This window comes from Oncorhynchus mykiss, chromosome 7 (assembly GCF_013265735.2).
Source record: "Oncorhynchus mykiss isolate Arlee chromosome 7, USDA_OmykA_1.1, whole genome shotgun sequence".
NCBI lineage: Eukaryota > Metazoa > Chordata > Actinopteri > Salmoniformes > Salmonidae > Oncorhynchus > Oncorhynchus mykiss.
The window spans coordinates 64704681-64721938 of NC_048571.1; the positions used below are offsets into that span (position 1 = coordinate 64704681).

General features: G+C 40.8%; 1 protein-coding gene across 1 annotated transcript in view; it reads right to left on the reverse strand.

Annotated features, from left to right (window-relative positions):
• The window catches only part of LOC110528240 (carboxy-terminal domain RNA polymerase II polypeptide A small phosphatase 2), a 29730-nt gene that overhangs the window by 8173 nt on the left and 4299 nt on the right, over positions 1-17258 (reverse strand). Inside the window, exons 2-5 of the mRNA XM_036983827.1 lie at positions 6918-7069; positions 3096-3134; positions 1306-1407; positions 309-365 (exon numbers count right to left, since the gene is read on the reverse strand). Coding sequence (XP_036839722.1) covers positions 309-365; positions 1306-1407; positions 3096-3134; positions 6918-7069 — 350 coding nt within the window. The remainder of the gene's footprint in view (positions 1-308; positions 366-1305; positions 1408-3095; positions 3135-6917; positions 7070-17258) is intronic.

Below are 17258 nucleotides of genomic sequence, written 5' to 3' on the forward strand. Positions count from 1 at the left end.
TTGACCTCTGTCATTGCCGACAAAGGGTATATAATAAAGTAGTGAGATAAACTTTTGTTATTGACCAAATACTTATTTTCCACAATAACTTGCAAATAAATTCATAAAAAATCCTACAATGTGATTTTCTGGATTTTTTTTCTCATTTTGTCTGTCATAGTTGAAGTGCACCTATCATGAAAATTACAGGCCTCATCTTTTTAAGTGGGAGAACTTGCACAATTGGTCGCTGACTAACTACTTTTTTGCCCCACTGTACATACATACATACACACACGTGTGTTGATCTAAATGCCATTGTCAGTTACCTGGTGTGTTGTTCCTTCAATCTCCACAGGTACAATGAAGTCAGCATTACTGATGGGCTACAACATTAGAGGAGAAGACAACCGTTTATCATCAGTTTTCAGATAAAATATAATCAGTTGCAGTGACACACGCAAAAGACAAACGTATAGATTAACAAAAAAAGTTAGATATTCTGATTAAGAGATGCATCTAAAAGCATAGCAAAGTTTTAAATGAGGAAAAAACTAACCCTCCCACCCTCTCAGCTAACCCTCCCACCCTCTCAGCTAACCCTCCCACCCTCTCAGCTAACCCTCTCAGCTAACCCTCTCAGCTAACCCTCTCAGCTAACCCTCTCAGCTAACCCTCCCAACCCTCCCAACTAACACTCCAACCCTCCCAACTAACACTCCAACCCTCCCAACTAACACTCCAACCCTCTCAACTAACACTCCAACCCTCTCAACTAACACTCCAACCCTCTCAACTAACACTCCAACCCTCTCAACTAACACTCCAACCCTCTCAACTAACACTCCAACCCTCTCAACTAACACTCCAACCCTCTCAACTAACACTCCAACCCTCTCAACTAACACTCCCACAATCCAAATCATGCCTTGTTATGAGAAACATGGACGACACTGATTTGTCTGCCAGTGACCATTGATTTGTTGATTGAATGTGTTAACAGCATCAGCAGCTCCCGTTTCACAGCCAGTGTAAAGAGCTACCTGATCCAGCTAACAGCTGTCCATTAACACTTACAGTCTAATAGTGGGATATAGAAGTCAGACGGGACACAAACAAAGAGGACTAGCCGATCAAACGATTACAGCTTGTTGTTGCAAATGAGTAAAGTAAGAGCTATGGATCATGCTATTATATATAATCAACTGCCCTGGCCTGCATAGGATCAAAACAAGATGTCTTCGAATTCTTGATATGTGGTGAGATAATAGGTCAAACTATGTTTTCCAATAGCCCTGTTTCTTATTAACAGTGTATGTATATTACCTTGAAGGAGCTGTGCACCAATGTCTCATCCAGGTCAATGACCACACAGATCTTGCCCTCATCCTGAGGGGTTACCTCGGGCAGTAGACTTGTCCCTGGAACCTGAGAGGAGCGGAACAGGGGAAGGGTAGGAAGAGAGTAGAGGATAAAGGAGTAGTAGAGGAGGAGGGTGGAGGAGTAAAGTAGTAGAGGAGGACAGTTAGAAGAGGAGGGTAGAAGAATAGAAGAGGCGTAGAGGATGAGTAGAGGAGGATAGAAGATTAGGGGAGTAGACGAGGGTAGAAGATTAGAGGGTAGAAGAGTATAGGATGAGTAGAGGAGGATAGAAGAGTATAGGAGTAGAGGGTGTGTAGATGAGTAGAGGAGGGTAGAAGATTAAAGGAGTAGAGGAGGGTAGAAGAGTAGAGGAGTAGAGGAGAGAGGATGATTAAAAGGATAAAAGAGTAAATGATTAGAGGAGGAGGGTAGAGGCAGGGTAGAGATGGGTAGAGGTAGGATAGATGTGGGTAGAGGCAGGATAGAGGAGGGTAGAAGTGGGTAGAGGCAGGGTAGAGATGGGTAGAGGTAGGATAGATGTGGGTAGAGGCAGGATAGAGGAGGGTAGAGGTGGGTAGAGGCAGGGTAGAGATGGGTAGAGGTAGGATAGATGTGGGTAGAGGCAGGATAGAGGAGGGTAGAGGTAGGATAGATGTGGGTAGAGGCAGGATAGAGGAGGGTAGAGGTGGGTAGAGGCAGGGTAGAGATGGGTAGAGGTAGGATAGATGTGGGTAGAGGCAGGATAGAGGAGGGTAGAGGTAGGATAGATGTGGGTAGAGGCAGGATAGAGGTGGGTAGAGGCAGGATAGAGGGTAGAGGCAGGATAGAGGTGGGTAGAGGCAGGATAGAGGTGGGTAGAGGCAGGATAGAGGTGGGTAGAGGCAGGATAGAGGTGGGTAGAGTGACTTTTCCCCTACAATTTAAATGAAAGATGACACACCCCACACTTAAAGCTGCAATTCAGAACTTTTTTGGGAGACCTGACCAAATTCACATAGGAAGGTCTGTCATTCTCATTGAAAGCATGTCTAAGAAGTGGTAGATCTGTAGTATGTGCGCTATTTCTATGCTTCCCTTAAGTTTTGTTTTTGCATCATTTACTTTCGGTTTTGTACACCAGCTTCAAACAGCTGAAAATACAATATTTTTGGTTATGGAAAATATAGTTCACAGCAGTTTAGATGGTACAATGATTCTCTACACAATGACTGCTTGTTTAGTCACATAAACTGAAATTAAGCAAACTATTCTAATTTTATCAACCAGGAAATGGCAGCGTGATTTCTGCATATTGCATCTTGAATGAAATATTCCAGAGGGAATCGATCATCTATTGACCTGGAACCTCTGGTGCGATTCTATACAGGAATCACATTTTTCCAGTTAGGAAAACCTTTTAGTTTGAGAATGACGGGTTCAATGTGAGTTCCAGAATAATAACCAATGACCTATCTACAGTAACAAATGGGTCATCTAAATATGTTCATGTATTTGGTCCTAGTGTATATAATTAGCCCATACACATTACAATTTCAGACACGTATCCTATTGCACAATGCACACTGTCCTGTAAAAGTGAATTAACTTCCTTTTCCACCCCAAATACAATAGCTTAACTGTAACATGTCTGAAGAAAATTGATCAAAACACAGAAATATCAGTTACAATACATTGCATCATACCAAATGTGACAGTTTAATCTAAGCCCATTGTCTCTACTCCCACAAAAACCAGTGATATTGTCCTTTACGTACTTGATGAAACTGGTAGCGAAGGTTTTGAAGTAGATCAAGCTAAACAGAGAGATGAAAAAGACAGTTAAAGGGAAATTTCACAATTTCTCTACTTCATATTCATCATCTCCAGTACCACCCCAACTTGTGAAAATGGCATGTTTCTATTTTTGTAGTAAGAAAGTGAGGAAGATAAGTGTTTCCAATGACAACAACCAATTAGTAAGCAATGCCTACTCGTAATTGATTAAAATCACAGATGATGTCATTGAAACAATTATCTTCCTCTCTTTCTTACTACAAAACATAGAAACGCACAATTGTCATATGATGATGGGGTAGTGCTGGAGATGAATATGCATGAACTATACTAAACAAAAATATTTAAATGCAACATGCAACAATTAAAAATAGTTTACTGAGTTACAGTTCATAAGGAATTCAGTCAATGGAAATAAATTAATAAGGCCCTAATCTATGGATTTCACATGACTGGGAATACAGATATGAATCTGTTGGTCACAAATACCTTTAAAAAAAAGTAAGGGTGTGGATCAGAAAACCAGTCAGTATCTGGTGTGACCACCATTTGCCTCATGCAGCGAGACCCATCTCCTTCGCATAGAGTTGATCAGGCTGTTGATTGTGGCCTGTGGAATGTTTTCCCACTCCTCCTCAATTGCTGTTGTGAAGTTGCTGGATATTGGTAGGGAACTGGAACACACGTTGTGCACGTTGATTCTGAGCATCCCAAACATGCTCAATGGGTGACATGTCTGGTGAGTATGCAGGCCATGGAAGAACTGGGACATTTTCAGCTTCCAGGAATTGTGTCCAGCATGATCATGCTGAAACATGAGGTGATGGTGGCGGATGAATGGCACAACAATGGGCCTCAGGATTTCGTCATGGTGCATTCAAATTGCCATCGAATAAATGCAATAGTGTTCATTGTCCGTAGCTTTTGCCTGCCCATACCATAACGCTACCATGGGGCACTGTGTTCACAAAGTTGACATCAACAAACCATTCGCCAACACGACGCCATACACTTGGTCTGCGGTTGTGAGATCGGTTGGAAGTACTGCCAAATTCTCTAAAATGACGCTGGAGGCGGCTTATGGTAGAGAAATTAACATTCAATTCTCTGGCAACAGCGTATGTATATGTGTATATATTTTTTTCTTCTCCAGCGCTGGTCCAATAAAGTTGTTTATTTTCGAACACTTTTGCATGGAATTATTACTTTCTCTTAACCTTTTTATCTTCAACCTAGACAGCTGCAAACACTGGACAGACTTCCTAAAAGTAAGTTAGGCTGGCTGAGTACACAGAGTACTTTATAGAAAGACCTAGCATTAGTGTAGTAGACCAACTTCTGTCCAAGAGGTTGTGGCTAGTAATGTCATTTTATATCAGAATTGGTCTTAAGTGGCATGTCCCATTAAAAGTTTTGATTTGAGGTAAGTCATTTGAGATAAATCGGAGTAAATAGAGTATAAAGGCTGGATGGAGATTTATATAACTTCTCCCTGACTGATAAATTTGACTTTATCTTTTACATTCTTGTCGCCTCAGATTGTATGCTGCTGTCTTCTTAAATCTGCACTCACGTTGTTCAGTAGTCTAGACGCACCATGTAATTACAAGACAGATGGCTAATGGGGCCTAATATGACTCTGATTCATGATGGATCTATTAATGTAATTAACCGGCTAGAGTAGAGCTGACCTGATTTATACGGTACAACACTAGTATTTGGTTAAGCATGGCTGTGTGCCCAATTGCACCATATTCTTGATATAGTACACTAGTTTAGACCAGGGCCCATATGGCTCTAGTCAAAAGTAGTGCACTATATTGAGAATAGGATGCCATTTGGGACATGTCCCATGTCGTCATTACCCTGCAGATTAATATCTTTGATTCTCTGAATTACAGTTCCACTTGGCTTAATTACTCATGTCCCCACACCATGTTAAGATGTCTGACTGCTCATGAACATCACAATAATTTACTCAATCCCCAGTTCAAAGTATTATGGATTTAATTGGGCCAAGATAGACGTTGGCGATAAAGACAATTTAATTATTCAAATGCAAGCGTTTTCTCGTAGTTGAAAGGCAGGTTTACCACCACACTTCACAGATCCACAGTATATTGATGACACTGTTTTAGTTAGCATGTTGGTGAATGGGCACTTAAATGTGAGCAATTTAGACTTAGGCTAACAGATCAAACTCTGCCATGTGTTAAGGGATCACCCCTTTTTTAAATTTTTGCTTAAAATGACATACCCAAATGTAACTGCCTGTAGCTCAGGACCTGACGCAGGGATATGCATATGCTTGATACCATGTGCAATTAGTGTAGGAGAATATAACACATTAGATCTGGTAAAAGATAATACAAACAATACAAACAAAAAAACATGCGGTTTTTTTGAAGTCACTCTCTTTTCAATGGGTTTTCAAGTTCCTATCGCTTCCACTAGATGTTTTTCCTTTGTGTAATGAAGAAGTAGAGCAGTTCAGAACGAGTGTCGAGTGAAGTGTACTGTTTGTTAGGGGCGCGTGACCTGAAAGCTCGATCCATTTTGTTTTTATCTGCTGTTGAACGCAGTTGTTGAACGCAGTTTATCCATTCTTATATTTTATTGATTATTTACGTTAAAAAAAATACCTAAAGTTGTATTAGGAAAGTTGTTTGAAATGTTTGGACAAAGATTACAGGTAACTTATTAGATATTTTGTAGTCATGTTGCGCGAGTTGGAACCAGTGTTTTTCTGGATCAAACGCGCCAAATAAATGGACATTTTGGATATATAATCGACGGAATTAATCGAACAAAAGGACAATTTGTGATGTTTATGGGACATATTGCAGTGCCAACAGAAGAAGCTCGTCAAAGGTAAGGCATGAATTATATTGTTATTTCTGAGTTTCGTGTCGCGCCTGGTGGGTTGAATTATGATTGTCTGTGTTTGTTTGATGGGGTGCTGTCCTCAGATAATAGCATGGTTTGCTTTCATCGTAAAGCCTTTTTGAAATCTGACACATTGGCTGGATTAACAACAAGTGTAGCTTTAATTTGATATATTGCATGTGTGATTTCATGAAAGTTAAATATTTATAGTAATTTAATTTGAATTTGACGCTCTGCCATTTCACCAGATGTTGTCAAACCGATTCCGTTAATGGGATTATATCCCTGAGAATTAAACTCTTAATGAAAAATGTCCGGTACATGTATGTATGCATAGTATCAGCGAGGAAGAGGCAAAACGAGATATTTTACTTTTGCTGAAATCTGTCCAAAATAAGCTTAATACGTTTCTATGGGCTTATTTTGTGCCTAAACTTGTCGCCTGCCTTCCCACCTTGGGCCGACTCCCGTTGTTAGGGCGGAAACATAAGCATCTTGTCATTATATACAGATCTCTAATAGTGTTCTCTGTCGGTCGGGTCATTTAACTGTTTAATTAAATGTAACTGTTTGTTGACCGCTTAATGAGGGTCTGTTAGTCATTTGTATCCCTAATTTATATTTTTGTTCAGTGAATATTACTATATAAAAAGATAGTTCTCCATCAAAGTGGAAAATAAACACAATCATAGTGAATTTCAGCTAACTACTCAGCAAACACATTGCGTAACTGTTTTACTGTCATTCTATTCATAATTTTAAAGGAATTATCTACAGCCACTTTACTACTTGATTTCCCCATTGCAGGTCATGGTTTCAATGCTAATGTAGAATCAGCAACAGTGCTGGTCTAACCCTGCCACATGGAATGCAGCTCTGAACCACTGGAGTGGCTAGCTGACTGGCGGTTGTGTTACCTTGTCGATCGTCCCATTGTCCTCAGGAGGGAGTAGAGTATCCTGGGCAGGGGGTGGAGGCTGAGGGGCATCCTGTGCTCGGAGGCAACAGAAAAGCGCTTTGAAGATATTCCGGCTCCGAGGCTTCTTTGGGGAAGATTGGTTCACCAGGCCTAGGAAGAGAATGAACAAATTAATATTAACACATGGAGAAATGTGTAAATAAACTCATGGAAGGAGAAACCCCATATGGGCCATCCCAAACCTAGACTAATAAGAGATAGTGTTGTTATATGTGATTAAAGGACAAATATGTAATCCCCTACAACCTTGCCCCTAAACAGACATCTCTAAGACTACATTAATTTGCACTCGTGAGTCTTCCAGTCAATCTCAAATCAGTAACAAACACCCACAACACGTAGGCCTACAATAACTGACACCTCTAATTGGTACCAACCCTTTTGTCACCCTTTCTAATAACCAGTATAACCTTAGGGCTGGTTTCCCAGACACAGAATGAGCCTAGTCCTGGACTAAAAAGTTATTTCAATTAAGATTCTCCAATTAGCATGTTTTTTAGTCCAGGACTATGACAAATCTGTGTCCAGGAAACCACCCTGGTCATAATGTGCCTTCCGTATCCCTCTCTAGAGGAGAATCCTGTTTCCACTAGAATAGATCCATCAGGCCTGGTCTTTACCAGGGCTAATAGATCAGAGCAGAAAGGAAACTGATCCTGCTCTCTGTATGGGTCTATTTCGGCATAGCCACAGTTCACCGGGCCTGATAGAAGAGGAGGGAGTCGGCTCCATTTACACACTCAGGCATCAGAGGCATGAGAAGATATAAAAAGCCACAGATGACTCCCAAAAAGCACCCTATAGCCTATGTAGTGCACTATGGGCCCTGGTCAAAGGTAGAGCACTAAATAGGGAATAGGGGGCCATTTGGAACAAACAGAGTCAAGAGGAGGCTACAGTCAACAAGCGCTGACAAACATATAAAAGGTGTAATATGTGGAAATCGCTCTGCCATTTCCTGGTTGCTAAAATTCGAAGTTTTCCTTATTTCAGTTGGTGACAAAAAAAGCAATGCATAGTGAAGAGGATAATTGTACCATCTAAACCGCTGTGAAATGTATCGTCAATAAATACAAATATTGAATTTTCAGCTGTTTGTGTACAAAACTAAAAGTGGCAAAACTAAACCGGAAGCATAGAAATAGCGCACATAGAACATATCTACGGCTTCTTAGACTTGCTTTCAATGAGAATGACATCTATAACTCACATTTCTATGTGAATTTGGTCAGGTCACCCAAAAAGTTATATATTGCAGCTTTAATGACAGTTAATGTATTTTATTAGACAAATGCCGACATTGCTATTAATAGTAACTACCAGGCGGTAGGGTTAGGCAGTATCCAGATTTTTACATTGTCATACCATCCTTCTCTCATGTCGGGATTTACGGTATTAACGGCTTAGTACACAAGGGTTACCAAAAAAACAAAGACCATTGGGCATCTTTTACCAGAATGCTAACAAAATTAGCACAAATAATACCGAATTTCTATTTAGGCTGCTAGCTAAATAAGCTAACAGGTGCAAACTAAAATAAACAAATTTCAAAGACAGGCAATCCAGCTAACAAAGGAATACATGTATAGGTAGGAGCTACGGAATGTCATTTTAGTTGAGTTTGGACATTTACAAGCGAATGTGAACGAGAGATTGTGGAAATTGACAAAGTTTTAAAGCATGCTTTTCTGAAGGAAGAATAGTAGTGTGTACACACTGTGTGGAGTCTGGGAGTTCTTAGGGCAAAAGCCCTGCCAGCTCAGCTCCCAGCTCCGAGAAGATGGGGGAGGAGCAGAGCAGAGAAAAATCCCAAGGAAATCAAGCTGCAGTGGCAGCTGTACAGATCAAAGCCCTTTGGATGCGTTAAGTCTCAAACACGGCAGAAAGATAACAATCTGATGCCCTTACTAATTCAGCCATTTAATTAAGTAACTAGCAAGTTAAACTTAGGGGTCACAAATGCAGAATTTTGTTTTTTTACACAGGAAATAAAATATTAAAACGCTACAGAAATATCTTGATGCATTTTGTAAACGCAGATCTAAAATGCTTCTTATTGTAATTTCTGATTGGCATCAAACTCATTTTGTGCTTCAGTTGCACTTCCCCACTCACATGAGAATTCACAAACAAGCATTCCATCAGCAGACAGCACCCTGCAAAAAAACACTTAATATACACTGCTCAAAAAAATAAAGGGAACACCTAAACAACACAATGTAACTCCAAGTCAATCACACTTCTGTGAAATCAAACTGTCCCCTTAGGAAGCAACACTGATTGACAATACATTTCACATGCTGTTGTGCAAATGGAATAGACAACAGGTAGAAATTATAGGCAACTAGCAAGACACCCCCAAAAAAGGAGTGGTTCTGCAGGTGGTGACCACAGACCACTTCTCAGTTCCTATGCTTCCTGGCTGATGTTTTGGTCACTTTTGAATGCTGGCGGTGCTTTCACTCTAGTGGTAGCATGAGACGGAGTCTACAACCCACACAAGTGGCTCAGGTAGTGCAGCTCATGCAGGATGGCACATCAATGCGAGCTGTGGCAAGAAGGTTTGCTGTGTCTGTCAGCGTAGTGTCCAGAGCATGGAGGCACTACCAGGAGACAGGCCAGCACATCAGGAGACATGGAGGAGGCCGTAGGAGGGCAATAACCCAGCAGCAGGACCGCTACCTCCGCCCTTGTGCAAGGCCACAAATGTGCATGTGTCTGCTCAAACGGTCAGAAACAGACTCCATGAGGGTGGTATGAGGGCCCGACGTCCACAGGTGGGGGTTGTGCTTACAGCCCAACACCGTGCAGGACGTTTGGCATTTGCCAGAGAATACCAAGATTGGCAAATTCGCCACTGGTGCCCTGTGCTCTTCACAGATGAAAGCAGGTTCACACTGAGCACATGTGACAGACGTGACAGAGTCTGGAGACGCCGTGGAGAACGTTCTGCTGCCTGCAATATCCTCCAGCATGACCGGTTTGGCGGTGGGTCAGTCATGGTGTGGGGTGGCATTTCTTTGGGGGGCCGCACAGCCCTCCATGTGCTCGCCAGAGGTAGCCTGACTGCCATTAGGTACCGAGATGAGATCCTCAGACCCCTTGTGAGACCATTTGCTGGTGCGGTTGGCCCTGGGTTCCTCCTAATGCAAGACAATGCCAGACCTCATGTGGCTGGAGTGTGTCAGCAGTTCCTGCAAGAGGAAGGCATTGATGCTATGGACTGGCCCGCCCGTTCCCCAGACCTGAATCCAATTGAGCACATCTGGGACATCATGTCTCGCTCCATCCACCAACGCCACGTTGCACCACAGACTGTCCAGGAGTTGGCGGATGCTTTAGTCCAGGTCTGGGAGGAGATCCCTCAGGAGACCATCCGCCACCTCATCAGGAGCATGCCCAGGCGTTGTAGGGAGGTCATACAGGCACGTGGTGGCCACACACTACTGAGCCTCATTTTGACTTGTTTTAAGGACATTACATCAAAGTTGGATCAGCCTGTAGTGTGGTTTTCCACTTTAATTATGAGTGTGACTCCAAATCCAGACCTCCATGGGTTGATAAATTTGATTTCCATTGATCATTTTTGTGTGATTTTGTTGTCAGCACATTCGACTATATAAAGAAAAAAGTATTTAATAAGAATATTTCATTCATTCAGATCTAGAATGTTTTTAGTGTCCCCTTTATTTTTTTGAGCAGTGTATAAAACACAACAACCCTTGTCACTACATAGCTGGACTCTGATCCCGCGTTTTCTGGTTGTGCCATTTACAAACAAACACGTCTGGGGAACTACAATACGTTTCATAATGTAAAGTAACGTGACAGGTGAAATGAAGAACGTGGTCTGCTTTATCTCCTAACGTATTGCACAAGTTGACTGCAGGTATTTACTTAAAGTAGCTACAAATATTAAAACATATAGAAAAACCTTTGCATGGCTATTTCCTTACCCGGTATACCGCCCAAGCCTACCAGAAGGTGTAAGAGGAAATCACCCCAAAATTGTCAGACTCCAGCCACCCAAGCCAGAGTGTTCTCTCTGATACAGCATGGCAGGTGGTACCAGTGCACCAAGTCTGGAACCAACAGGACCCTGAACAGCTTCTACCCCCAAAACATAAGACTTTAAAACAAGACTGCTAAATAGCTACCTGATCTTTTGCACAAAGTATTACACTGACACCCCAATACACACACTACATATGCACGCACACATACACTGACACCACACACCCCCACATACATTGCTGCTACAGTCTATCTATCCTGTTGCCTAGTCACTTTACCCCTACCTACAGTACATAGTACACTACCTCAATTACCTCTGCACATTGACTCAGAACTGGTACTCCCTGTATATAGCCATGATGTTTTTACTAATTATTTTTATTTGTTAGTCATTGTGTATTTATTCCTTGTCACCATTTGTATTTTATCTTAAACTCTGCATTGTTGGAAAATGACCCTTAAGTAAGCATTTCACCTTTAGTCTACAAAGCATGTGACAAATAACATTTGCTTTTGATTTGTATTACTCTGCACCAAAAACAGGCTAGAATTGAAGAAGTTGTTGAGTATGCCAGCTCTCTGAGCACCGCTACTCTAGTTAGGAGAAGAGATAAAGAGATGAGTCATTTGTCATTCAAATATATTTAACATGCTCCCTCCTGGATGAGGTGAACACGTGTACACAAACTTTGATGTGAATGCCAAGCAATTTGAGATTGGTCCTCTCACTTAGTGTTAAATGATTACTGAAGTTTCAATAGGCCACATGGTTGGTATGAATGTAAACAGTGCGGGTGTGGTGTGAGGGAGGCAGTGGGGAGTCACATCGAGGCACTACTAGCCACTATCTTAATTGAAGACTACAATCTTGTTGCTTGCCCTCATTACGCACGTCATGTTTCTCTAAGTGGAACACTTAAGTGTAACATTTCAACACTTATAGAGATAGTAAGCACATGAAGCATGGCAATGTAGACTAAACATATTAGATAGGCTATTATAAAATAGGATAGATCCACCTGAAACAGGAGCTAGTTGATTTTTAACTCATGTCTGTGTAGTATTCTTTAGCCTACATTTCACTCCCACTTTGTGATACAAATTCAGTTAATACTTTCCCCGTCCTTTATTGTAACCATTTTCTGTTCTCTGCCCAGTTCAGGTTAATGATGCTACACCTAGAATTTCTCACAATCCCGCTCCCCACACAAACCTAGGTTAATTGCAATACTAGCCTGCATTCAAAACAACCCCGCCCCTGCATCCCATTTACACTTAACATTGCAGACTTACGCATGAGCCTTTTACTTTCAGTTTTTGTCCACCAGCTTCAGCTGTGAAAACTATATTTTTTGTAATTGAAAATATATTTCACAGCGATTTAGATGCAAGGATTCCCTACACTATTCAGTGCTTGTTTTCTCAGATTAAGCTAACTGAAATTGAGCGAACAGTGTAGAATTGGAGCAACCAGGAAATTACATAGCAATTTCTACATTGGTGCTTGACCCAATTTCCACTAGATAACACAGACAAGGTCAAAACAAGAGGTCGACCGATTATGATTTTTCAACGCCGATACCGATTATTGGAGGACCAAAAAAAGCCGATACCGATTAATCGGACGATTTTTATTTATAATAATGACAATTACAACAATACTGAATGAACACTTATTTTAACTTAATATAACACATCAATAAAAATCCATTTAGCCTCAAAGAAATCATGAAACATGTTCAATTTGGTTTAAATAATGCAAAAACAAAGTGTTGGAGAAGTAAAAGTGCAATATGTGCCATGTAAAAAAGCTAACGTTTGAGTTCCTTGCTCAGAACATGAGAACATATGAAAGTTGGTGGTTCCTTTTAACATGAGACTTCAATATTCCAAGGTAAGAGGTTTTAGGTTGTAGTTAATATAGTATTTATAGGACTATTTCTCTCTATACCATTTGTATTTCATATACCTTTGACTATTGGATGTTCTTATAGGCACTATAGTATTGCCAGTGTAACAGTATAGCTTCCGTCCCTCTCCTCGCCCCTACCTGGGCTCGAACCAGGAACACATCGACAACAGCCACACTCGAAGAAGCGTTACCCATCGCTCCACAAAAGCCGTGGCCCATGCAGAGCAAGGGGAATAACTACTCCAAGTCTCAGAGCGAGTGACGTTTGAAATGTTATTAGCGTGCACCCCGCTAACTAGCTAGCCATTTCACATCGGTTACACCAGCCATTAGGCTGATAGGCTTGAAGTCATAAACAGCGCTGTGCTTGCAAAGAGCTGCTGGCAAAACGCACGAAAGTGCTGTTTGAATGAATGCTTACGAGCCTGCTGCTGCCTACCATCGCTCAGTCAGACTGCTCTATCAAATCAGACTTAATTATAACATAACACACAGAAATACGAGCCTTTGGTCATTAATATGGTCGAATCCGGAAACTATAATTTCGAAAACAAAACGTTTATTATTTCAGTGAAATACGAAACCGTTTGGTATTTTATCTAACGGGTGGCATCCCTAAGTCTAAATATTCTTGTTACATTGCACAACCTTCAATGTTGTCATAATTACGTAAAATTCTGGCAAATTAGTTCGCAATGAGCCAGGCTGCCCAAACTGTTGCATATACCCTGACTCTGCGTGCAATGAATGCAAGAGAAGTGACACAATTTCACCTGGTTAATATTGCCTGCTAACCTGGATTTATTTTAGCTAAATATGCAGGTTTAAAAATATATACTTCTGTGTACTGATTTTAAGAAATGCATTGGTGTTTATGGTTAGGTACTGTCATACAACGATTGTGCTTTTTTCGCAAATGCTCTTGTTAAATCATCCCCCGGTGTTGCATCGATTATATGCAGCGCAGGACACGCTAGATAAACTAGTAATATCATCAACCATGTGTAGTTATAACTAGTTATTATGATTGATTGATTGTTTTTTATAAGATAAGTTTAATGCTAGCTAGCAACTTACCTTGGCTTCTACTGCAGTCGCGTAACTCCTTGTGGAGTGCAATGAGAGGCAGGTGGTTATTGCTTTCGACTAGTTAACTGTGAGGTTGCAAGATTGGATCCCCCGAGCTGACAAGGTGAAAATCTGTCATTCTGTCCCTGAACAAGGCAGTTAACCCACCGTTCCTAGGCCGTCATTGAAAATAAGAATGTGTCCTTAACTGACTTGCCTAGTTAAATAAAGGTATTTATAAAAATAAAAAAAATTGGCAAAATAGGCACCCAAAAATACCAATTTCCGATTGTTATGGAAACTTGAAAATCGGCCCTAATTAAATCGGCTATTCCGATTAATCGGTCGACCTCTAGTCAAAACAGCTTTCCCAATTTGCCCAAATTAGTTGGCAAATATCACAGCCAATCACAACACTGGCGGGTAAGTAACACTGAAACACAATCATTCCACTATTACTGCAGATATATTATGGACATTTTCTGAAATTACAATGTTAAAATTATTTTTTAAATCCTGTGTAGCATCTTTTAAGGCCTGCTTCACACTCAGTGTCTGAGATCCCCCTCGTAACTTATATCATACTTTTGGACAGCAGGCCTAGCCTATCAGTAGATTTGGATTTCCAACTAAACTCATCAACCCAGTTTTATCCAACATATTCTCAACTACAGGCATGAAGCTGCTGCAAAGTACACTTCCTGTTCTACACTGGAACTGGGTTCAACTTCACAACTGAAACTCATCCTACTGTCACTGTCCTGTCTGTTCCCTACAGTGCACATGACTACTGACAATGCTGTCATAAGCATGTTGTCTCCAATCTTACCTTTTCATTACCTTTCCATAGTGTTTGAGAATGTTGAATGGATACTTTTACAGCCATGAGTGACAAATAAAGCTTTCAAGTAGGGCTAGGCGATATATCAAATTAATTAAAAATGTATGTTTTTGCATGGTATTCCAAATGCCTATATAGCAAGAATCCCCAAAATACGTTTATTTTTTAATTAGTGTTTATGTCTGCATATTCTCATGTTGTCTTTTTGGTCTGGTCTCCTTTGCTCCATTCTGTGCATTCTCTCTGACAAGCGGTTTTAACTCGGTTTGGTCCAACAGAAAATCGGTCATATGGACACTGAAAGACATTATTTTACTGTAATAGAGGAGTAGTTAACCATTCTAACGATACCCTTTGTCTCAACTCCTCAAATTGCGTACAGAGCAGACTACTAAAACAGGAGTATCAATGAAAATTGATTCTGTAAAATTCATGCTCAGTTTGTCGCTAGCTGTCTAGTCTGTTTTATAAATGTGCAACAAGCATAAAACAATTATATGGAATTGGCAACTCGTTCGCATTCTGAGAAATAAGGTAGGCCACTTGATTTCAGCATCTGAACAAAGTGAAGAGGCTAGCATGCTGTTCAAAAAGTTGGAGACGGACAGAAGGATGTGCTCATAACAACTCAACTGTTCTATTGTTGTTAGCTAGCACATAGATCCAAGTTGGCTAAACTTGAAATATAAAGATTAGCTGGCACATGGGCTTGTGCTTATGAGATTGTTTAGGAGACCTGGGTTAATTTTCTATAATGTCTGCTACAAAAAAAGTAATGTGCATTTTGAATGGTTCAGGTTAAATGTACAACAAAAATGGCATTTTCAGACAGATTTTAAAGCCACATCAGTGAATATTGCAAAAAGCAGGTTAAACAATCTTTATAATTAAAATATTATTAGAAGGCTTATATGTAAAGCCTAGGTATAATTTCACAAGCCCCGAATTCATTAGACGATTGCTGACGGTTTGAAAGGCAGTGTATTTTACCCTTAATTGTACAACAAAGCTTATTTAGAGCTTTTTATCCCGATAGATAGCTAGCTCGAAACCAGTAAAAGCATTCCAACAAAAACAGTGATCATGATGAGCAGACCAAACATGGGAAGTTAGACAATCACAGTACCGTGCTCTCATCGCAAACTGAAAACAAGTCTGTCACCCAGAATGCTTCACACAGAGGAATCATATCATTCCACGCAGCCTTGTCTTGAAGTGCAACTAACCCCTAAGCCATACCCCAATAACAGAAGTTAAGGAATTTACTCCGACTTTGACATTTCTTATCCCCCCCTGCTCAACATGCCATCCTCCAATGTAGCATCGTGGTATGCCTACATTGCTAAGAAACAAACTTCCCCCTCTTTGCCTGTGAGATGTAGGGCTATCTGTGCAGGACAACAAAGGAAGGACAGTTGACGATAACGTGCAATAACATCCACCCACCCACAAGAGCTCAAGACAATCTGAAAAACAAACATGGAGTTTCCCATCTGGACCAGGCAGGGCCTTTAATCCAGTTCAGAGACGGAGCGTAAAAAACACACAATGCCTTCATGTCAGCTGCACCATCTCATTTCAGGCTTTTGAATGTTTATCCTTGTCTTATGGGGTCCTAAAGACAGTGTAGTTACATGGTGGTATGTCTGTGTTATACTTTCAACATATGGGTAGGATAGTGGGTAGGGGTGAAGTTATCTGAAATGAACAAACATGCTTATCATATACAGCCATCATGACCATCTTTCCTGTCTGTGGCATTAACCAGATCTTACGTTGACTGTCTGTATTGCTTAGCAAAATTAACAACAAAAGTTTTTGTTTAAAAAAAAGTAGGGTGTTAGGTGACGCGACAAACAATGGACGCTATGCAGAATTCTACAAAAAAAACAGTGAACAAATCTGTTTTCACTAAATGTCAATGTGTTCGCCAAAAAATACATAAATCTGAAAAAATGTGGCACTTGTTACTCATGTCTAAAAATCGTAATACTGTATGTTATGATATTTATAGGATGTGAGCCCAAACGTAAATCAACTGCCATGCTAAGAACATTCAAATCTGAGGGCCAGCCCCTTTTGTGAAATCCGCTAAATCTGTGTGTTCATTTGCTCTTTGCGATGGGTATTCTTCAACCTAAAGTAAGATTGGTGCAACATTGTATTGCCAAAATGTATGGGAAAGTCATGATGGCATATTTCACGGTAGAGGTCTGCGTGGGACTGATTTGTTCATTCTGCTATCGCTGGACCTGCAGCTTTTCATACCGCACCTGCTGGCTTTCTGTCCGACTCCCACCCTCTACCGCAATAACTGGTCCTTAACCCAACCGCAGTCCCTCAATTTTATTTTAAGCTTATGTGAGGCAGCTTACTTGCCAGGCATGGTCCCATCAATTTTGCACCCGATATGCAATATCAAAATGCGCAAAATTAACCTAGGA